Source organism: Cebus imitator, unplaced genomic scaffold, assembly GCF_001604975.1.
Source record: "Cebus imitator isolate Cc_AM_T3 unplaced genomic scaffold, Cebus_imitator-1.0 Scaffold208, whole genome shotgun sequence".
In the NCBI taxonomy this organism is placed as follows: Eukaryota; Metazoa; Chordata; class Mammalia; order Primates; family Cebidae; genus Cebus; species Cebus imitator.
The window spans coordinates 3,388,526-3,411,924 of record NW_016107523.1 but is presented as its reverse complement, the minus strand read 5'-3'; the positions used below and the strand labels follow the sequence as shown (position 1 = coordinate 3,411,924).

Here is a 23,399-nt window from a genome sequence, read left to right as displayed (position 1 = left end):
TCCTGCTGTGACTCCGCCAAGGTTGGTTTTGATCTAGTGCCAGTTTTGGGTCCTGCCTTCACTTCTGTGAACCTATCATTATGCCCTGCTTGTTCTAAGCAACTACAGTTAACTGTAGCCATACTTATTTATAGAAGATGCTGTATGGTACTGATACTGATAGTTTAAATATATTAAATCTCTTGATTTCCAGATCTACTTTTTTTCCCCAACAAGTTTTCCTTACCAAAAATCACAAAAAAAAGCTGATTTTCATCAAATCATGTACTGATTTGCATCTATTCTATATGCTTATTCCCTTGCCTCCCCCCACAGCCATCACCACCAAAAAAGCTTTAGATTCCTTCCCTAGCTTAAAAGTTTAGATTGGAAACTCAGTATAAGTTTTCTGGAGTGTGGAAGAGTAGAATTTAGTATAAAATGGATACATCTGGATTCCTTATGAAAAGAGATTTAGAAATGCCTAAGTATCCAAAAGAGTTCATTGTCCAATGCAGACCAAAAACACAGCTCTTTGCTTATAAAACTTTAAGAGTGGTTTCCCTTGAAGGCCCTTTCACAAATGTTTTATCCACTTGAATATGCTGTTTGAAGATAATTTTCCAAAAATAACTGCTGTGATAGCTCATAAAAGCCACTATGCTATTTGATGTATTAATTGGATCTTTTTATGCTTTAAAAAGCTGCATATGTATTTCTTCAATTACTTATTACAACTGATGTTCTGATTTCTAGATCACAAAAGGCTTACTATAAGTATCCTAACCAAATGTTTTACTGGTTTTTGTTTTGCTTCAAAGACCACACAAGTAAAAAAATTGATGCAATCTTCTAAAATATAGTAGCAATAGTTTATGTAACCCCTACATGATGCATAGTAATTCTTTGATTGCTTCAAGTAAGTGGGCTATCGAGTGACTAGGTGTCTGAAAATAACTTTAAGGATACCTGGGTAGACTGCTTAATTTTCACATTCAAATTTGCTTCTGTATGTTGTTCAGATAATTCCGTGTCTTTGGGGTTCACCTGCCTCTAATCTTTAATCTCTCTCTTTTTTGCTTTTTAGACTGAGTCTCTTTCTGGACTCGGCCCAGGCTGGAGTACAGTGGTACGATCAAGGCTCACTGCAGCCTTGATGTTCCAGGCTCAGGTGATCCTCTTACCTCAGCCTCCCAAGTAGCTGGGACCACAGGCACACACCACGACACCTGGCTAATTTTTAAAACATTATTTGTAGAGACAGGGTCTCCCTATATTGCCCAGGCTAGTCTCAAACTATGGGGCTCGACTGATTCTCTTGCCTTGGCCTCCCAAACTGCTGGGATTACAGGCATGAGCCACTGTGCCCAGCCTACTGTTTGTTTAATCTTGCCTACAAATGTCAGTGAGATATTTTATTACATACTCTTGAAACACTGTAGAAACTCTCTTAGCTGCCATAATCAAGAAAAGTAAGTGTGGGGATGGGTGGGGGGCAGGGAAGCTGGTTAATACACAGAATTGTTAAGAAAAATTACACATCAACTTTAATGTAACAGAATACTTGTATATAGCTATATTTTAAAGTTAGACAAAGTCCTAATTTTTATGTGTCTGTTGGCTGGAGTTCCTTCGATATTGTATTTCTTACATAAACCACACCCATGGTGACCTACAGCAGAGGCTGACAAACCTTTTCTGTCAAGGGCCAGATAATATTTTACACTTTGAGGACCTGTGATACAGTCTCTGTTGCAAGCACTCAACTGTGCTGTTGAAGCTCAAAGGCAGCCACAGACAATATGTAAACAAATGGGCATGGCTATCGTTCCACTAAAACTTGAATATTCACAGAAACAGGCAACAGGCCCTAGTTTGCTGAACCCTCATCTATAATTTTGATTGCTTTAGAATGGAGCAAGAAAGATACTAACAACACTTATAATGCAATTTGAGTATAGAATCCTTTTAGACTTACATGATTTTCACCCTTAACCTTTTTTCAGTTGTTTTCACCCATATCTGATTCACAGTCCCTCTTTTTTGAGTGATTTGCCTTTGGCTTTCATAGAAAGAACAGCTTTCTTCTTCATGTCAGTTTATGAAACATTAAGTTGCAGAAATACAATAACTGGCATAACAGGTTTGGGGACAGAACGAACTCTTGGTAAGCAGACAATTCAACCGATGGGAGCCATGTTCATGGGCCTACCAGAATGTAGCCTACTAGTCAAAAGTATGCAGCAGCTGTGGACATCAGTCAGTATATTTTCCACAGAAAATGAAGACCATCTCTAATCTGGTGAGTTGGGTAAATGAAAGTCAGTTTAAGAGAGCTTCTGCTGTAGTATACTTCTGTAAAAAAATCCAAAAAACTAAAACTATGATTATAGTTGAATGTTTTCACATAACATAACATGAAAAATAACATAGAGTTTATTTTAAAACTGAGAAATCTGACACTCTGATTTGAAATCCCTATTTTTTACAGATATTTTAGATGTCCATCATATAATATGTACTCTACTAAGTTTTAGAATTAAAACCCATCAATTTATAAAATATTCACAGTAAATGACAAAAAGAGGATAAATGCAAAGTAACAACATAGAACAGTCTAAATAAGAACTTGATGAAATTGCCAAAGTAAAACTATTTTTTCATCCCCAAATCTGATCCATGACCATGGGGCAGGGGGATCTCTATACCAGGACTGTAATCTTATCATGGATAAAAACTGTCTCTTAAATCTACAAAACCAAAGTTATTGCTATTTAAGCAGCTTAAAATACCACACTATTACTTATGGTTTACCAAATAATCAAGTCTATACCTCTAGATTGAAGGAGGTCAACTTCTTTCAGTGTACAGTCAACATTTATCTGGAGTTGTCTGTTCATGCTTCTCAATCTTGTCATTTCCTCAGGCTAGTAAGAAAGGACCCAAAATAGCAATTGTGGGAAAGTCATTATCAAGGCCAACATTTAAGAACTGCTTTTCATGTTAATTGTAATGATTGGGTATTACCAAGAATACGGCCTTAGTCCATAAGAGGGCATGTTTAAGAAGTCTTCTGTGTATGTTTTTAAAGGAATAGTTGTGGAAAAAGGAGACATCAAAATGGCCACATATAAACAAAATCTGTATATAAAGTGGCGAGCTGCAATAATGGACTGTGTTCTACCATACAAGATACTACCATTTTTATTAAATAGAGCATTGAGAATATTTTGTTTCTACGTTTTCATGGTAATGAAAACTGTAAGAATCAACCTTTTAAAAGAATAATGTAAATGATCTTAGTTTTATCAAGCCTGATAAAAATTACAACAGTATGGTATTTACCAGAAGTCTCTCATTCCTTCTTCTTAACAATCCTTTAAGGTAGGTACTAATATTGTACCCAATTTATAGATGAGGAAACTGAGGCACAGAGAGGTTATATAATTTTCCCAAAGTTATTAAGCTAGTAATAGGTGGAGCAAGGATTTATATGAAAGACTCCTATATAAATTCATATATTTTTGTCATCTTTTTTCTAGATTGAAGGAGGCAGTTACTCTAGTGCATGAAAATTTCAGGAACAAATGAATTCCATTTTCCCCTCAACTTTGTTTTCTTCTGCCTCTACCTCTTCAGGCCAGCCCACTGCTTAGGCCTTTCAGGGGCACATATGAGACACTGAAATGTAAAGAAAGTCCTAATATTCCATTCAATAAAGCTTTTTGGAAGCCTTTACTTCCCATAGTACTCTTAATTTCTTTACTATTTATACATATACACGTACAGTAAAAAAGTCAAAGTTTAGAATCTTAGAGGCTGAAATACTGAAGCTTTCAACACAGCCCAGGTATTAATTACTAGGAGGATTTTAACTATAACACATAAAGTAAAAAATTAAATATCTGCTACTACAGGAAAACAGAACAAAATCCTATTCTGCTAAAAACATGTACTTTGCTAAATGCTAAATATGTTAATATACCAGTGAAGAAAAATGAGCAGCAGAAAGGATATCTTAATTCATAAACATGTAAGATCTTACGATGTTAGGAGGTATTATCAGAATAACTGAGAATGCCCATTAAATAAGCAGGTATCAAAGTTTAAAATAAGTGATAAAAGGTAGAATATAAGAGCTACAATTTCACAGAATGCTAGAGGAACAAAAAAAGTCATTTAGAAATATTTATTATGGACTGCCTTTCTTTTCTAATTCCTATGGGCTAAAACTATGTGACATTAATGTGTAAAATGCTTTGTGCTTTGCCTATCAAGCAATATTCAAATAGTTTAAAACATATATTTGAACATTTAAATGAAAGACAATACATTTAGTTAAGAGCTCCAAACGTGACACTGTCTTCCTAGGAACACATGAAGAACCTATCGGGAAAGTCAAGCACTTGAAAAGGATGACCTTTCCCACAGGTTTTAGTGAGTTGGGGGCAAAAGGGACGTTTTAGCCACAGTGGTCCTAAACAGTGAGGCGGCTACCACACATTTGCTTATAACAAAAATATACTCTCATCAGGCTGGGCACAGTGGCTCACTTTGGGAGGCTGAGGCAGGTGGATCACTTGAGGTTAGGAGTTTGACACCAGCCTGGCCAACATGGCAAAACCCCGTCTCTACCAAAAATACAAAAATTAGCTGGGTGTGGTGGTGCACACCTGTAGTCCCAGCTACTCAGGAGGCTGAGGTGCAAGAATTGCTTGAATCCAGGAAGTGGAGGTTGCAATGAGCCCAGATTGCACCACTGTACTCCACCCTGAGCAGCAGAGCAAGACTCTTGTCTCAAAAACAAACAACAACAAAAGTACTCTCATCAACAGGCTCATTTCCAAAGATAGCAGAACCATCCAATCTTACTAAGGGTTTATCAGTATAATTCCTATGTCCTTTTTCATATAGCTTCTGATTAAACTGAGGGGGAAAAAAGCCGTTTCTCAGAAATTACTGCCATTTGTCACAAGTAGTTTTCATGGAAGAGGAATTTCAAAATTGGCTATGTATAATTTAGAGTTGTTTGTAAGATATCAGGATGTTTGTAGCCAACATTTTAAAATAATAAATTGTAAGCTTTTTCCCCAAAGCTGGCAGAGACCAACGTCAAAGACCACTGATGTTCTTTGGTGGCTTGGCCTCAGTTACACATTTGGGACTCAAAGCTGTGGGGTAGTCCAAAAACCTAATCAGAACAGGAAGAATGGGGGGAAATAACTTGAGGGAGGGGGCAATTGGCAGCTTTCTGAATATTAAAATTGTATCCTTCAAGGTAAAACTTAAATTTCCCCCTCCTCCATGAAACCATTTCATCTTTAAACTCTATAGGCAAAAAGCTAACATTTTTGTCTCAAAACTCTGAAAGTACTTATATTGTTACCATTTAGCTCGTCAACACATCTGATTTACTGCCTTATATTTTTTCTCACACACAAATACATATAGACTCACAGATATACCTATATCTCATTTTACATACAGATCTAAGAGATGAACCCTTTGTCAGCATTTAATACAATGCTTTGCAAATAACAGATTCAGGGAAATGACAACATCATGCATTTTGTATCTTGCACTTCTGCTCTCCTTAGAAAAAGATTATTTCACTGCTATTCTAAGTTTCTGCAAGCCCCCTCCCCTGCATAGCTGGTCACAAATGTGTACTGCAGTATCATTAGGCAAGCAGCTTTCTAATCAATTTTGTACACGCTGCCTGACAAGCATTTTGTTTTAAAACTTGAAGGTAGCAATGTGTGCTTTAGTAGCAAAAACATCAGTTCTCTGCTGGGTATTCCTATACACAAGGTCAATGATAAGGCTAGCCATTTACTGATCACCTACTTCACGCCAGGCTTATTACATGCATTGTCACTTTATCTTGACAACAATTATTATAAAATACTTGCTATAATTCTCTTTTATAGATAGGGAAAATCAGACACAGAGAAGTTAGATATAGCCAGGGAGCACTCGAGCAATTCTGACTCCCAAGCCTATGTGGGCTCTCTTTCCACTATGTCATGGTTCTTCAAATGAGCCTTGATGAGCAAAAAGGGAATTCTGACTAAATGATTTATTTCTTGATTAATTTCCTACATAAGTAGAATCTTATATATTTTCCTCAAGTTCAAAGAAAGTTGAAGTACAAAATGCTTCAGATTTGTGTATTTAAACTCCAAGCAAATTTTTCCAGTATTTTTCAGCCAACACTTATTTTATAAGAACACTTACTATTTGTTGGGCATTGTATAAACTGCTTCACATATATTACCTCATGTAATCCCAACAAAAATCCCATAAAGATGGGTACTATATCACACGTTTGATAGATAAGAAAACAAGCATAGAGAAAGTTACTGATCCAAGGATACATGAGTGACAGAAATAGATGCAGGATTCAAACTGGCACCTGACTTGAAAGCCTGTCTCAAGCACCACATACAACTGTCTCTCTGCCATGTACTACAATTGTCTTCCATTTTACTCTAGGCTTGGTAATGGAAACACATGGGAAACACACTTAAATGTCTTCTCTCTCAGATGTTAGCATACGCATGAACTACCAATTTCTCAATCTGGGGGATGGCTACACATGGGGGTTCATTATACTATTTTATGTATCTTTGAAATTCTCTATAATAAAAGTTAAAACGAAATTACAGCCCAAGGCAGCAGTTTCACCAACTTCTCTTTCCTTTCTCAAGAAGATACATCAGGGGCTGGGCGCGGTGGCCCATGTTTGTAATCCCAGCACTTTGGGAGGCTGAGGTGGGCTGATCATGAGGTCAGGAGCTCGAGACCAGCCTGGCCAACATGGCGAAATCCCATTTCTACGAAAGATACAAAAAATCAGCTGAACATGGTGGTGCATGCCTGTAAATCCAGCTACTTGGGAGGCTGAGGCAGGAGAATCACTTGAACCTGGGAGGCAGAGGTTGCAGTGAGTCGAGACTGCGCCATTGCACTCCAGCCTGGGTGAAAGGGTGAGACTCAAAAAAAAAAAAAAAAAAAAAAAAAAAAAAAAAAAAAAAAAAAAAAAAAAAAAAAAAAGGAAAAAGAAAAAAGATACATCAGTAAGAGCTCTGATATAAACTATGCAGATGTAATCTTTTTTGAAGTACTAACCTATGCTACATTAGACAGTTCTCTACTTCCAACGAAAAGCAAAAAACCAATAATATTTAGCAGGGATTATCACACAGCAAGTAGCTGCTAAATAAAACTTAACTATTATTTTAAAGAAAATTACTATGCTAAGAAAATTTGTTTATGCTCTATGAGTACCTAAAAAATTCCAAAGTACCCAACCACCATAAGTGGATTCCCATATGGGTTATGTCCTTCAATATCTTCCACAATCAGAAGATTCAATTAAAATTTCAAATGGAGAAAATGAGGCAGAAATTTGATTTATATTAATATCACCTCTCCATTAAGGATAGCTTTGTTATTTTCAAGGGCTTTAAGTAGTTAAAATCTTCTTACTTACTTCTAATATTGACTATTCTGAAGACTACAGACAATTACAAAAAATCATTAAATTATTGAATATACCTATTTCTCAAAAATCCCTTTCTCAAAAACTCCCACTCGTTCCCTGTTACCAGCAGAATAAAGTCCAAGCACCTCGACTTAGCATGCAAGATCAAAGCCCTAGTTAACCTCTGTTAACTCATCAGAAAACTCATGCTTATGCCAGGGAATTGTAGTTACTGTCTCTTGAAAGTCAACCTCCATCTCAACTTCAAGTCTTCATTACCTTATTGTTCTTTTCTCTTCTAAAATGCCTTCCCCTTTTCTCTCTCTCTATTGTTTAGGGAAGTGGTTCCTCACCCTTTTTTTCCTTCAATGTAATAATCTTATGAAAATCAGATGAAAGCTATAGACCCACTTCTCATATTAAACACACTTATGAAACTCTGCATTCACAGATCCCCTTTGAAGCCAAGAACCTCAAGTAGAAACTTCACTATGAGGGAGTGGCTGCACAGATGCTAACTGTAAGAGGCCTGCCATATGCCCACTTCTCTAAACCTGTAAACTCAGAGATTACCCTAAGTTTAGAGAGGGTAGGAAAATGAGGAAAGGCTTCATGGAAAAGTAGAGGTTAAGCTGAGCCTTGAAGAACAGACAAGATTTACACGTGCAGAGCTTTTTAGAAGGGCATTCCAGCAGGAGGATAATGTAAGAGCAGAGAAGTGCATTGAATCTGCACAGAAACCAGTTGATGTATGAGTTCTCTCATTACCCGTGAACATATACAGCACTTACCACACTGTATCATAATTATCTGTTGATGTATCTATTTTTCTCACTGGCAGGTATGTACTAAGCATCTAGTATAGTACTACATTTCATAAAGTATATGCAAAAAAATTCTAAATGTTGAAAGGTGAAATGATAGGTTGGATCACAGCCTGTGAAGTCACAAGATTTTAAACATGTTTCAAAACTTTGAGATGTTTCAAAATTCTCAGAGTTGTTTGGGATTGTTAGAACTCATATACATTAACCAACATGTTAAAAATATCCGAATCTGTTCATTAGAGCAGGTCCCTTTAAGACTGCTATCAATCAATACTGTTAGTTCAGTTTCTATAATTATTTACACTTAACAAAACTGCTCTGCCTTAAAATATTCTACAATCAACACTTCCCCAAAATTCATATTGATCTCATTCTAACTCATTTGAATTACTTACAAAATTAATGTACTCAAAAAAATAATTTTTAATGTTTAAAAAATATGTATCATATGCTTAGAAGAATAAATGAATACACAAAGAATAATTCATCACATTTTTGGTCAGGGTGCACTGTTCATTTCTATTTTGACAGAAAGCAATTTATAAATAAATGAGATGCTATACCTTGATTATAATCATCAGTGTTTGAAAATACTGACGAGCCTATGGAATTTTGCATACATGAATAAATAAAGAATCAAATTATTTTGACAAGAACCACTAAAGGCAGAAGTTTTTAATCCATTGTTTTTTAAAAAACAGCAACAACAACAACAACGTCCCCAGAACTCTGCCAGGAATAAAACCTAAAGAAAAATAAATGACCTGACAGCCAATATCTTGACCCTCCTATTAACACATCCTAACAGATGACTTACCGTAGGGATCGCAGTGGTGCAGCTGACTCTTCTGAGCCGTCTCTGCATCAGGTCATGCTCCATACTGTTAACTTCGGACTTCAATCGCTCTAGCTCCTCTTTCTCAAGTTTCAATTGCTTTGCTAACCTCTCCATCCTTGCTCGTTGATGTAACAGCAAGGCTACAGCATTATAGATAAAGTCATTGCAGAGAACAACATTGAACAAGTGACTGAAAAATTTCGATATGCGTTGCTAATGTATAAAAGACTCATTCGACTTGGGGGCTGATATTTACTCTCATGTCTTTCTAATGCTATGCTGCCTCCATATCTGCTTTAATTTAGCTCTTTGAATGCTACTGAAGTGACATCACCTGAACATCTCTCTTGTTCTACTGTCCCAAGATTCTCTTTATACTTGTGTGTGTTTTGAACAGGCTGACTACCAGGCATACCTAGTAATTACTTCCCTTCTTATATATTGAAAGAAAACTAAATTCTCAGGTATCTTGAAACAATCTGAATAGACTTTTTAAAAACTATTCTTTACATCTAATTTAGGTCTACTATTAGCTAATCCAGTAACATTCTTCATGATTATTTCCACTTCTTATAAATTATTTATATGTAAATATCATTATGCCCTCTGGGTCACCCTGTATAGAAGAGATTCAAATTCTTTCATTTGATGAACTTTAGTTCATTTTCCATGAATCTTTTTCCTACTTTGCAGTTTATACTTTTGACAATTTCCATTTCATTTGTATTTTTCACTCTATGAATATTCTGTCTAAACTAAGCTTTATTAGGCTACTATAAGGCCTTATTAGGCCTACACTTTCATATTTTAAAACAAAGTCTCTAGATGACTCTGAAGCACTAACTTTATTCTTTTTTTTTTTTGAGATAGAGTCTCACTCTGTTGCCCAGGCTGGAGTGCAGTGACGTGATCTTGGCTCACTGCAACCTCTGCCTCCTGGATTTGAGCAATTCTCCTGCCTCAGCCTCTCAGGTAGCTGGTGATTACAGGCACGTGCCACCACACCCAGCTAATTTTTGTATTTTCAGTATAGGTGGAGTTTCTCCATGTTGGCCAGGCTGGTCTCGAACTTCTGACCTCAGGTGATCTGCCCACCTCAGCCTCCCAAAGTGCTGGGATTAGAGGCGTGAGCCACTGTGCCCGGCCACTAACTTTATTCATAATAGCAATGCTGCTTCCCAACATTTAATACTAAATATTTAATTAAAACTAAACAGCTAATATATTTGACTAGGAGACTGCTGCCTCACCCCAGAAATTAAATTTCATAAAAGGGTTAAAATTTACCTTGTGTGTAGGCATAGTCATCTGATCCAGAACTAGAACTCCTCTGATATTTATGGCTTCCCTTTTCTCCCCCAGAGCCTGGTATCACTGAAATGGGCTGAATAGGTTCTGGTGCTGCAGAGCGCTCTTCTTGGTCCACTAAATTTAAAAGATTTTCAGTCGTTGCTCGGCCTACAGTAATTTTAAAAACTGTAGTTGGGTTTGGTATCACTCGAGGAGATGGTGATGGAGTACATGAAGGTCCAGTTGGCTGTGTATATGTAATATACACAGGATTAACACTAAATGGAGGTTTTGGTTGACTAGATATCCCTCTTGAAGGAGAACTCGAAGGTGGTGTGGTGGCTGTGTACAGTGAGTGTTGATTCCGTGGAGATGGTTGATTACTGATGGGTGAAGGACTCCTATTAATTGCTGTCCCAGGTCTCTGAGAAGGTTCAACTGTAATTTCTATCTTCTTCATGGAACCTTTGGGTAAGCTAGATGCTGTGTATGGAAGATAGGCTACTGAATGGCTTCCCTGTTTCTGATAGCTAGGAGGTCCTTGTTGATATGGATGGGGTGGAGTAGTTGAAGGACTAGGTGGCATAAAGATGTGGCCCAACTGGGAAGGTTGCACTTGATGCTGTGGAGAGCTGAAGGGTGAAGGACATTGAGAAGGAGGTGGTGAATGGTAAGCAGACTGAGGGATCTGCTGCTGTTTTGGAGAATACTGAGAAGGTTGATAGTTCTGTTGGTGCGGATAAACAGGTAAAGGACGCTGGCTATAGTGAGGCACTGGGCCCTGTGGTGAGGACTGCCACGGCGTACTCTGAGGAGCTTGTCTTCCTGATGAACTCTGAGATGTCTGTCGAATATAAATAGAACCAGGAGACCCATAGAGATTGCTTGGAATTTGTGGAAGAATTTGTAAAGCTCTTGGTACAGTCTGTCCAGAAGGGAGGTTCTGGGATACTGTAACAGTAATTGGATTTGTACTATACCGAGGTATGTGCATGTATGAAGGAGGTGGCGGTGGTGGTGAAGGCCCTTGCATAGCAGACGGATTCATTCCTGTTTGCATGGAAGATGGCTGTTGAGGTGGCTGTGAAGGAGGAGTAGCTGCACTTCTGTTCTGTTCATTCATAAAAAATGGATTGTAGTTGGGAGTAGCAGCAACAACAGCTGGAGCTGAGTGTGGTTCTTGAACTAAACATATCAGCTGTTTACCTGCTGCATGCTGTGGATCAATATGTCCATCACTTGAGCTGTGTACCAGTGTTCGACCACCATTAAGTTGGGCTCCATCTCCTGGGTGATAGCTACTAGGAGAATGGATACCCAGGTTAATATGTAAAAGGCGATTTCTATTCATCCTATTGTCATCTGGACTATGGTATTCCATATATAAGTATTTGCTACTCTCCTGGGAAAGGGCTCGGCAACAGGCTTCAAGATTGTTGTTATTCTAGGGGAGAAAAATGGTAAAAGTAACATTGGCAACATTAACAAATTCTAATAGTGGAAGTCAGGTTTTGCCAGAGAGTTATGCAACTACTACTGTCGCAGAATAAATAGGAGTATTTTAACAACAAAAAGCTTCATGGTCATCTATCCTGAAAAGGAGATTCCAAACAATTCATATGACTTTACAAACATTTAGCTCACATTACTAGTACTACCACTACTGCTACTGCTACAGAAATGTAAAGTACCTACTAATGAACACTGTGACTCAACCCAAGTTTTCTGACTCCAAATCCAGGACTCATTTTATACTTGTTGCATCTCAACAAATTAAAATGTTGGGCTTATCTTGGATTCACCACAAATGCTGCAATATAAGTAATATCCATTATTAATATTTAAATTGATAAAAAACATAAAAATAACCATACTTTAGTTTTTAAAAGCACTAAAACCACAAAAAGAGAAAAAGAATTACAATAAAATTCCTGAAGTAACTCTTCAGGAATTAACAATAAAGAATTACAATGAAATTCCTGAAGTAACAATAAAAATTCTAGAGCAGCCCTCACTTTTTTTTTTTTTAACCTAAATTTATCCTTGAATAACTTCAACTGTCTGAACCATTAAGAAGGAGTTAAGCAAAACAAAGAAATCAGTATTTAAAAAGCCCATAATTTGAACTATGGCTCCATGACTTTGCCAGAGTTACGGCACTTAAATTAAAAAATCCTAGTGTTGATGCCTTAATGAAATTTATTCACACTCTCATAGTCTCAGAAGTTTTTACCCACTGAAAGGTGTCTTGGCATACTTTCAAAATCACTGAAAGATTTGAATTTTTTAAGTTATACTCACAAAGAACATAATAGTGAACTGACACTTTAGAAGTTCCAAAGGACAGTAATCAGACTAATAAAAGGTTCCCTCTTTTTAAAATTGTAATATATGATAAAGCAGTTTTCTATGGAAATACAGAGTTCCAAACTATTTTACTAATGTAAAACACACGTTATCTACTTTTGAAATAATTCACAAAAAGTTTCTCAATTATTGTGAGTTTCTCTGTAGTTCATAAATATACACACAGATATGCACATGCATATATATTACTATATATTTATTTTAGGAAAAGTATATTTTATATAAAAATGAAAGGAAATAATTTACTTCTGCTGAGGACCAAATTAATCTAAACCTAAAACAGGACCTATAATGTTGTAATTTTTAGAGTTGGGAGAACTCCTACATGAGTTCATCTGGTCCAATTCAACTCAGATTTACAGATGAGGAAAGAGATACCTGGAAAGTTACATGGCTTGACAATAGGCACTTAACTAGTTAACTGGAAAGCCAATTCCACATTCTTATTCTCCTGAGTCCCAATGCTCTTTTCACACGGTAATTTCAAGGGAAAGGATGTTGGCCAAAAGGACATTATTAAACTGGAGCTTTAGGAAGTTTAAACACAAAAAAGTCAAGCAAATCTTTGTAAAATGAATTCTTAGAAATTTAATGAATTGGCTTTATTAAAACGCTATAGATCTTTTTTTTTTTTTTTTTTTGGGACGGAGTTTCGCTCTTGTTTCCCAGGCTGGAGTGCAATGGCGCGATCTCGGCTCACCGCAACCTCCGCCTCCTGGGTTCAGGCAATTCTCCTGCCTCAGCCTCCTGAGTAACTGGGATTACAGGCACACGCCACCATGCCCAGCTAATTTTTTGTATTTTTAGTAGAGACAGGGTTCCACTGTGTTGACCAGGATGGTCTCGATCTCTTGACCTCGTGATCCACCCACCTCGGCCTCCCAAAGTGCTGGGATTACAGGCTTGAGCCACCGCGCCCGGCCTAGATCATTTTTAACCTTTTCTTTATATAAAACTTTTGACACTAAAATTCAAATACTTTAAAAACAAAGATCATACATGTAAAACATTAACATTCTACCCAGATGATAGTAACAAATAGTAATTATTATCAACATAGAAAATTTAAAATTCAAACACTTTAAAAAATACTTTGAGTCACAGAAAGATGTATTAATCGAAGAAGAAAATCATTACAACTCAAAGATTTGAATTATTTTTACCTTGCTTGAAAATCGTTTTGACCAAGGAAGAGACGATATTAAAAGCAAATTTTGAGCCAAAGGATTCAAACTGATTGCTAACTAGAATGTGTCACTGACAGATAGCTGAAGGAAAAATATGGAAGGGGAAATAAAGTATTCTTTAATTTTTTTTAGACCTATAGATTAGGGTAAAACAAACTAGAGAGTTCTGTTGGAAATCTAAGGTAGTCATGGACATTTTACCATTTGATATTTTTATTAATAACCCTGAAATTTCATGTTCTCCATGCTGAGTTACATGGCCTACTTAGTATTGCCACAAAAAGGATCCAAATTCAAAATGATATAAAGTTGGATCTGTCAGCATGTCTCTAGTGACAAGTTGAGTAAATTTTCCTATGAAGAAAAATTAAAAACCACAAAAACAAGATATTAAAGTGTTATTTTTACAGAAGTATTGTAAAAACAAAACTACTAGAATAGATTCTAATGTCACATCTGAACTGTTAAATGTCTTAAAAGAAAAATAAGGATAAAAAAGGTATCAAACAGTAGGAATAAAGAAATCAAAATTGTTTAGTTGGATACAGAGGTAAGAATTTTTAAGACATATAATGAACACTTTTGAAAGGAATGAGGCAAAAAGCATCATATTCTCCATCCTAAATTGAGGATGATACCCCAGAGAGAGGCTCTAAGGTTTGTGCATTAAATATAGACTACAGAGCCTCATACATTTTAATGTGAATAAAGCAGTTTTCCAGAGCCAGTAGGTGGTAAGTCTCCATACCAATATATTAATCCCAAAGGAAGAAAAAAGTGAAAGACTTAGGACAGTGTAATTATCAACAAATATTCACTGAGCTGAATTTAAAGTTCTATTCTTTCAGTTTAGTTAAATGGTCATGAAAAATGCAGGCAATAAAGGGCTAAATAAAATAAAGCAAGGTTAGGGCTAGGTGAGGCCCTAGGATAGGTAAGGAAGGTGATTATCAGGAAGTGGTTTAAACTAAAAGCCTCACCCTTACTTGATTTCACTTTGGTGGGAAGTATCTTTCTCTACCAGAAACCAAAATGGGACTAAAGTAAAGAGCTGAGATTCAGGCTGGGAATGTGTGTTAGAAAAAGCAAAGGCAAGCTGTAACACAAAAAACATTAAGCCCGAAGATCTAGACTGGTAAAGGGCTTGCAAACAAAGGAAGCACCTCTGTTACCATCATTGTTCTGTGACTCTCTATTTGTAATTAACCTCACCTGTATATAGTTTTAGGTTATATCCTGAGCTGCTCACATTGCCATAAGGTAGCGTTTGAACGTGAGTACTGACTGTGTGTGTGAGGAAGACCAGTGGGCACAGTAGAAGTACTGCTGCCCAAACTTAAGCAAATAGGTAAGTGCCATAACCCAAAACACAGTAAGATCCTGTGAAGGATGACATAAAACACAACAAGGGGACAGTGAGACAGGGAGATGGGGGAAGTGGTGGAACACGGGGATGGGAGGACATGGGGAGTGGTAGGCCTGCTTCTCTGTTGTCCCCTGAGTAGGAAAGACTCATTCTATCTTAGAGATGAGATTTAATTCAATGTAAGACACACAAGAAGACAAAGGGAATGTGATTGAACTACAAGAAAGTGGGCTTACATTTAAAATTAGGTATCAGAAAAGATTTAGCATTAGAAAAACAGAAAGGGAGTGGATTATCTACAGACTTAAAAATAGGCTCAAAAGTGTATAGTCTAAGAAGTTAAAATGGTAAAATCTGAGATTCAAAATTCAACTCTAAGGACTTAGGGACTGATGGTACAACCCCAAAAGTTCAAAAAATGAAACATAAAGAGAATCTGTTTTTCTTTTTGCTACATGCCTTTACTCTCTTCTCCAATCTGTGGTTCTCAATGGTGGGAGATTTTGCCTTCCATGAGACATTTGGCAATGTCTAAAGAAATTATCAGTTGTCACAACTGCAGGGATGCTATTGGTATTTACCAGGCAGAGGCCATGGATGCTACTAAACATTCTACAATGCACAAGGCAGACTCCCACAACAGAGAATTAACCAGACTAGACTGTGAAGAGTGCCAAGGTTGAGGGGAAATCCTGCTCTAAATGTTCCCCCTGACCACACATACACGTGAGAAAACATAACTGAGTTCTAATTACATCACACATGACCAGCTCTAATAGGAAAAACTAGAACTTAATATCACAGTCACTGGTAGATAACTTACCTGTAACATGCACTGAGACACCACTCCCTCTGGAATTTCAGGGAAACGTTGTCGAAGATCATGGAGAACCTGAATATCAAGCTGTGGGCTGCTTTGCGCCATGCCAGAGCTAATGGTGGCCAAGTTTCTCTCAGGAAATGGATGTTAACCAGCCTTCGAAAAGTAATGATCTTCTAGCACCACAGTCATTTTCTATTAAAAAAAAAAATTAAAGTATGGTTAAGTCTAGTTACATATTTTACTTTATTCCTATGTCAGTATCAGTGGCATCTCCTCTAAGGAGGCTTCCACTGACACTCCCCATCTTAGTCCTGCTGCCTTGCCTCTCCCCTCCACATATGCTGGCTAGAGGACCCTCCACTATGCTGCCAAAGCAGGTTGTGCTTACCCTCACAGGAACACTAAACACACTATACTGAAACCATCTATGCACCTAAAGGTCTCACCTATTAACAAAAAAAAACCCAAAATCCTGGAATAGCTCATTATTACAGACAGGAAGTACTCAAGAAGTGATGGGAACATATCATAAGGACCTGGAAGTTAACTTGAAGAGGTGCACTCACTGGCCACATTTGCAACATTTGAACACCAAAATAATAAGACAGTAATGAGTTATAAACCTGCAGAAAAGAGGGAGCTGTGTGTCCATATCAATGAAAGCTAAATACACACATACAAAAATAGGGGAGAAAGGAAATCCGTGCTTACAGTAAAAATCCATTTGGTAAACATGCGGGAGTGCTGGAGCTGGAAAAATCATTTTGCAGACATCATAGTATAGACTGCTTCAAGCAAATATCACCAATGGATGCTAAATCTCGGGGAAAATATGGATGAAGAGTAGGAAATATACAGTTTTATAAGTGTGTACCCAAAGCTTATTCCAAAGAGGAAAAATTTAAGTATGTAGTGGACAAACTGAACAACATCTTGACTGGCTGATCAAAATGAACATCACCAATGAGGGCCAGATGGACTGCATAGGCCTCCAGATGTGACACCCTGAGAAGAATATATCATTTTATAGTATTACAGTCAGGAATGCATAACCTGGAACTAATCATGAGGAAATAGAACATTTCTCATTTTGGGTTTTTCTATTTAAAAAGAGGGGAAAAGGAAATGTCATCTTTAAAAATGTCAATGTCACTTTAAGACAAATGTTTGAAAATGTCCCAGGTTAAAAGAGATAGAGCCATGACAACTAAATCTTGTACCTGATCCTAGACTGGATCCTATACTAAAAGGGAAAACTGTTATAAAATAAATTAGTGGATCCACTGACCAAAGTGAAACATTCACGGTAGATTAGAAGTATTCTATCAATGTTAAATGTATTGAATTTCCTGTTTTCCGAATTAATAACTGTGCTGTGGTTACATACAAGAATATTCCTATTTTTAGGTATTAGACAATGAAGCATTCAGTGGTAAAGGGCATGCAACCTACTCTCAAATAGTTCAGAAAAAAATATGTACATGTGTGTATGTAAAATGTGTACATGCACACATATGTGTGTGCACAGAGAACTATAAAGCAAACAGGAAAATGTTAACAATAGGTGAATTTGGGTAAAGGGTATACAGTATTCTTTCTCCTATTTTTATTTTCATAATTCCTGTCAGTTTAAAATTATTTCCAAATAAAAAGTGAAAATAAAATGAAAACAAAAACCAGCTAACCAGACAAAAGCCTGTAGCTCTATTCAAGGTCTGTGCCTTAATTCACCACTGCATTTCCAGAGCCCAATCCCATGTCTACTCAAGTATCTATTAAATGATGAATCAATTTCACTATACTAAACCAATCTACCTAATTAGATTTGGGTAAAACACTATTCATATTCAAAGAAAAATATACAGACAAATCTTTTAGATGAATCTTGTCCCCCATCTCTTGCCATCCCCTACCCAGCAATTATCAGGGGAGTGGAATGACCTATACAGGGCAATTAGGGAAAAAAAAATTGGTTTAGGCTACCAAATCAATGGGTACATTTTTCCAGTTTGTCCCTTTGGAAAATCCCAAATCTGAAATACTAAGAGATTTTACTAGATTAACAATCTAGGATTTAATTTAAAATATAAATTATTTCAAAGTCCTTAACGTTATTTTCTGAAATGGGGTTTGAATTATCTATCTTTTTGATCAAAATGAACATTATCTTCCATTTTCACAGTAAAGCAATTTATAATTTGCACTGGCCAAAGGAACCCTAGCTAGATGTATAATCTTACCAAGTCACTGAAGCTCTAAGGCAGCACTGTCCAGTAAAAATATAATGTGAGTCATATGTATAATTTTAAATGTTCTAGTGGCCAACTTAAAAAGAAACAGGTGAAATTAATTGTAACATTTAACTCATGTCAAAAAAACTATCTTAAATGTAATCTACATAAAATCATTATTTTATACATTTTTTTTCAAATGATATATTTGAAATCCAGTGTATATTTTATACTTACAGCACATCTTAATTCACACTGGTCCCATTTCCAGTACTCAGTAGCCACCTGTAGTTTGTGGCAACTTTACTGGACAGTACAGCTCTAAGTCTTTAGGATCTTCATTTAAATAATAGGCAAAAACCTACAACTCTTAAATTCCTTAATTCAACATCTTCTTTGAGGGTATACAATCAAGTAGGCACAGGGCCTAGCACAGGCTAGGTGTTCAATAAATATTTATTAGGAGAAATAGCAGAAAAAAGGAATTCATTGAATTTAATGGTAGGGATGACCTTAACTAAGCAAATCTGCTTATATTTACAGAGATAACAGTTTTCCTAAAAGGAAGTGATCCCAACATTTGAGGTGCTAAACCACATTCAGAACACTTCATGGCTATTTAATCAAATCTTCAAAAAAAAGGGCTTCTGAAGCACCCAAAGGCTTAACTCCAGCTTTCCCAGGGGCTCCCAAAAATGGTTTTATTCACTTCTCAACCTTAATTACAAGACTTTAAAATACAAGGACAATACCACTGTCTTTTTTATGAGATAGAAGAAAAGGCAAGAAGGATCAAAACAAGGACAGACAGGTTTCAGGTGTCAAAAGCATAGGCTCCGTATACTTCAGAGATCTTGAAAGTGGCCAGCTCTCAGCTAGCTTTGCTAGAGCCTTCAGAAACCTCAGATGCTACTGAATTCAAGGTTACCATTAAATTTATCACTATTATTAGCTACCATTCATTAAGGGCTAATAATATCACCTCAAAGGTAGTTATGATTATCTCCATTTGACAAATAAGAAAATGAACTCAAAGAATGAACATATGGCAGAATCGTCACTCAAATCCACGCCTGCCTTCTCCAAAGTCCGTGTTCTTTCCACTAATGTCACTAGTAGGTATCAGAGACATTCCTAATGATGAACACCTTTCTTTGACTGGGTAAGGAGCAAACCCTCATTAAGTTTATCATTCAAATAGGGAGATAAAGGTGTGTGGTGAGGTGGAGTACTGAGAGGGAAGGAAAAAAATTCTTGTACAAATAAGTTATCTGCTTAAACACACAAGAAGAAAATGACTTTTTAAAAAATGGTTATAAATACTTGCCTTTGAAGAAACATGTTAAAGCGTCTTTCAAATGGAAGCCAACAGCTTACAAAAATGGCTACCATCTGAAAAGATGATTAATAGTAGACTGACTTTTCACAACAAATAGAGATCTAAACTGGTAAAAACATATCCTCCTCAAGAGATTATGTATGAAATCTTAATAGTAGTTAGCACTCTGCCCTGGACAAACATTCACTCACATAAGCACTAACTGACATGGATAACATTCAGTATTTCACAGTAATATACTCTCAAACTTAATTTTTTGATAACTATATCATGTTAAAAAAAAACTTATTTTAAAAAAGCAATTTCCATTTTGCTCACTGGGAGGCTTTCTTTTTACAAACAGAAAATATTCCACCCAATAAATTAAGTCAGTGATCCAGTTTGGATGTTTGTCCCCTCCAAATCTCAAGTTGAAATGTGATTCCCAGTGTTGGAGGCAGGGCTTGATGGGAGGTGACTGGATGATAGAGGCAGATCCCTTGTGAATGATTTAGCACCATCCCCTTGGTGACAGGTGAGTCCTTGTTCCGTTCACTTAAGATCTGATTGTTTAAAAATCTAGGACCTCTCCCCCACCCGCCTTGCTCCCATTCTCGCCATGTTACATGCCTGCTCCTGCTTCATCATCTGCCATGACTGTAAGCTTCCTGAGGCTCTCACCAGAAGTTGAGTGGATACTGGTGCCATGCTTATACACCCTGTAGAATCCTGAGCCAATTAAACCTCTTTTCTTTATAAATTACACTGCCTCGGCTATTTCTTTACAGTGACAAAAGAATGGCCTAATATAGTCAGTTTCCTTTAAAAATACTTAAAGTTTTACAGTATTGTACTGTACTTTTGTATTTAATCCCATAAAAAACAAATAAAATGAAAACACTGTCATATAGTGTTATATTATAGATATGGCTACCATGCAGATCAAAGCATATATTCTTGTCCATACATATCAATGTAGGCAACAACTACTAAGAAAAATACACACTGACTTTGTTTCTTAAAATGGGAGAGATAGCAAGGGGAGAAATGCCAGATATAGGTGATGGGGAGGAAGGCAGCAAATAACACTGCCACGAGTGTACCTATGCAACAATTTTGCATGTTCTTCACATGTACCCCAAAACCTAAAATGCAATAAAATAAATGGGGAAAAATAAATAAATAAATTTAAAAAAAAATTATAATGGGCTGCTATTTTTTATACAGTAAGTGCTGAATGCTGATTTGTCACTTTAAAACCAGACAGAGGACTCAAACAGTACCTAAGCTGCATAGGCTAGGCTCAGGCATGACCAAACTCCTGGGACACCCTTGAAACACCCCCATTAAAGTCCAGACGGTCACAGCTGTGGATTGTGGAGCTGTGTAGGCGGTAACCCTAGATGAAGAAAGAAAAAATACTAAGGGCATAAACCCTATGATCATCACACAGTTCAGGGGCCACATGAACCAAGAGATTCTGCAGAGTTTTATGCCTTTATTGCATGTCAGCTTTGTGAACATTATTTTCTTAAAGGCAAGACAGACTACGGGGCCCAGATGCCATGCTTAGCAGTGGAATCAGAGGCTTCCTTCAGTGGTGCAGCTACCTTGCTAATTCAAGACTGCTGCTAACACAAAGCACAGTGGTTTCTCTTCCTGAAAAAGCAGTTGCTAGGATTTCTCCCAACAGAATTGCTCCTCCCAATCAGAGAGGAAGCTCCCCCAGAGCTCTGCTCTAATGCCACAATTCCCCACACTCTAGAAAATGATGTCGACATCTAGTGCTTTGTTTCCACAGTTTTTTTCCGAGCTCAGCAAATAAACAGACAGGGTGGTGCCATTATGGCCCAGAGTGTTTTACCTCTGTCAGAATTTTAGGTCACTTCCTAAAACAATTGTATCAGAGGTTGCAAACCAATGGTCTGTGGGATGAATTCAGCCCACAGATCTGCCTGGTTTGGACACAGCGTTTTTTGTTTTTTGTTTTTTTTTAAGTTAAGCTACATTTAAAACTGGGAGACTTCACATAAAAATTTACATATCTAGCTTTTCTCTGAAAAATCACATGATCTAGCAACTGCAGGCAACAACTGGCTGAAGCTAAAGTACCACTCCCCTTTTAGAAAGGACAGTTTGCCTAGTTCCTATACTCCCTAGCTGGATCCAAACTCTGCAGCCTGGCCTTGCTTCACTCATCTAGATACCTGCTGGGTTTGTGACATCTGAAACGTGCTCTGCAGAGAGGTTTAAAGATACAATGGTAAGTATCAGTCTACTCTAGTGTGTCTCAATGGCATACTATTGATGCAGTAATTTGGGGCACAATAATTCCTTGTCATACAAGACTATCCCAGGCAATGAAAAACTGAGAAGATGATAAAACTAAAAATCCTCCTCCAAATCCATAACCCCATTCTACCCTTGAGAAAACTATCTGACACACCCCAATTGAGTGACAGCATACTGGCCCCTCCCATAAAATCTCAGTAGCACCCCCAAGTGCCCTGTAGAGAGCCAATACTTTCTTGGGCTGACAGCCACTGCTTGCATATTAAGGTAGTGAGGTGAGTGAGCATTTCCCAGGTTTGAAGAAAAGTTAGCCTTGTCTTGAGAGGACTTTTAGGATTACAAAATAAAAGAATCATTAATTTTTCTGGTTGGTCTGACCCAGTAATAATTGTTGAACAAAACCAAGTATGTATACTAGTATAAAGCTTTCAAACTTTCATCCATTTTTTTTTTTTTTGCTGCTTTTGAGGATTTTAGATTATATTTATTGAGCTATATCTGTGCACCAAGTACTGTGCTAAGTGCTTTACCTCATTTAATCCCCAAAATACTCCCATGAGAGGTAATATTATCATCCACATTTTACAAATAAGGAAACTTGAAGTTCAGAGAGTGCAAATAATTTGCCTGTGGTTACACAGTCAACCAGCAGCAAAGCTAGGATACACATTTAATGCTATGCTCTTAACCATTATTCTTCTGTACGACTGGTTACCTGGTAAGACTCTGATGATGTCATAACTTTTAACAACAGTTTAAAGCAAACCTTGCTTTTAAAACAGTAGAGTTTCGGTACTAGAGTGTGAATTCTTCAAGTTAAACAGTAACAAAAAGTGGCCGATATTGAGGCATAACAAGTGATCTTTTACTGGCAGAGATAAGAGTTCCATTTTCAGGACTTTTCATGCATATATGTAAATGTGGTGGAGATAACAAGGTTGAGAGAGGAATACGATAGTTATTATTTTCCCTAAATAAGCCTTCTAAATGACTTATGAAACAGTCATCCTATAGGATTTTTATTACAATAGAAGCCATTTTGAAATAGTCACATATTCATTGCATCTACCTCATATGCTGTTATATTCTCAAGAGATATACTATGGAACCGAAATAATATTTCTATTAAAATAATCCTCAAAAACATTTTCAATTTAAATATGGCCTCCAGAAACAGTATATTCATATTTAATTTAAACTTAACAGCCCCCAAGAATATGCTTGTCAGCTGCCACATAAAACTTGTACATAAAAATATTTATACATAAAAATATTTATACATAAAAATATTTATACATAAAAATATTTATACATAAAAATATTTATAAATATACAGAGACTATATACACAGAAATTTCAGCCGAGAGGATATACAGGCTACAATATCCCAGTAAC

General features: G+C 36.8%; 1 protein-coding gene across 9 annotated transcripts in view; it reads right to left on the bottom strand.

Annotated features, from left to right (window-relative positions):
* The window catches only part of TAB3 (TGF-beta activated kinase 1 (MAP3K7) binding protein 3), a 62,963-nt gene that overhangs the window by 15,772 nt on the left and 23,792 nt on the right, over positions 1 to 23,399 (bottom strand). For 6 of the 9 annotated variants that reach the window (XM_037745689.1, XM_017548468.2, XM_017548470.2 and 3 more), the window contains 4 exons: positions 16,164 to 16,355; positions 10,418 to 11,864; positions 9,110 to 9,270; positions 2,813 to 2,906 (listed from right to left, as the gene is read on the bottom strand). In XM_037745689.1, coding sequence (XP_037601617.1) covers positions 2,813 to 2,906; positions 9,110 to 9,270; positions 10,418 to 11,864; positions 16,164 to 16,265 — 1,804 coding nt within the window. In that variant the 5' untranslated portion in view covers positions 16,266 to 16,355. Of the gene's footprint in view, positions 1 to 2,812; positions 2,907 to 9,109; positions 9,271 to 10,417; positions 11,865 to 12,115; positions 12,231 to 16,163; positions 16,356 to 23,399 lie in introns of those variants that run through there. The other 3 variants (XR_001830893.2, XR_001830892.2, XM_017548475.2) reach the window with 2 other exon arrangements.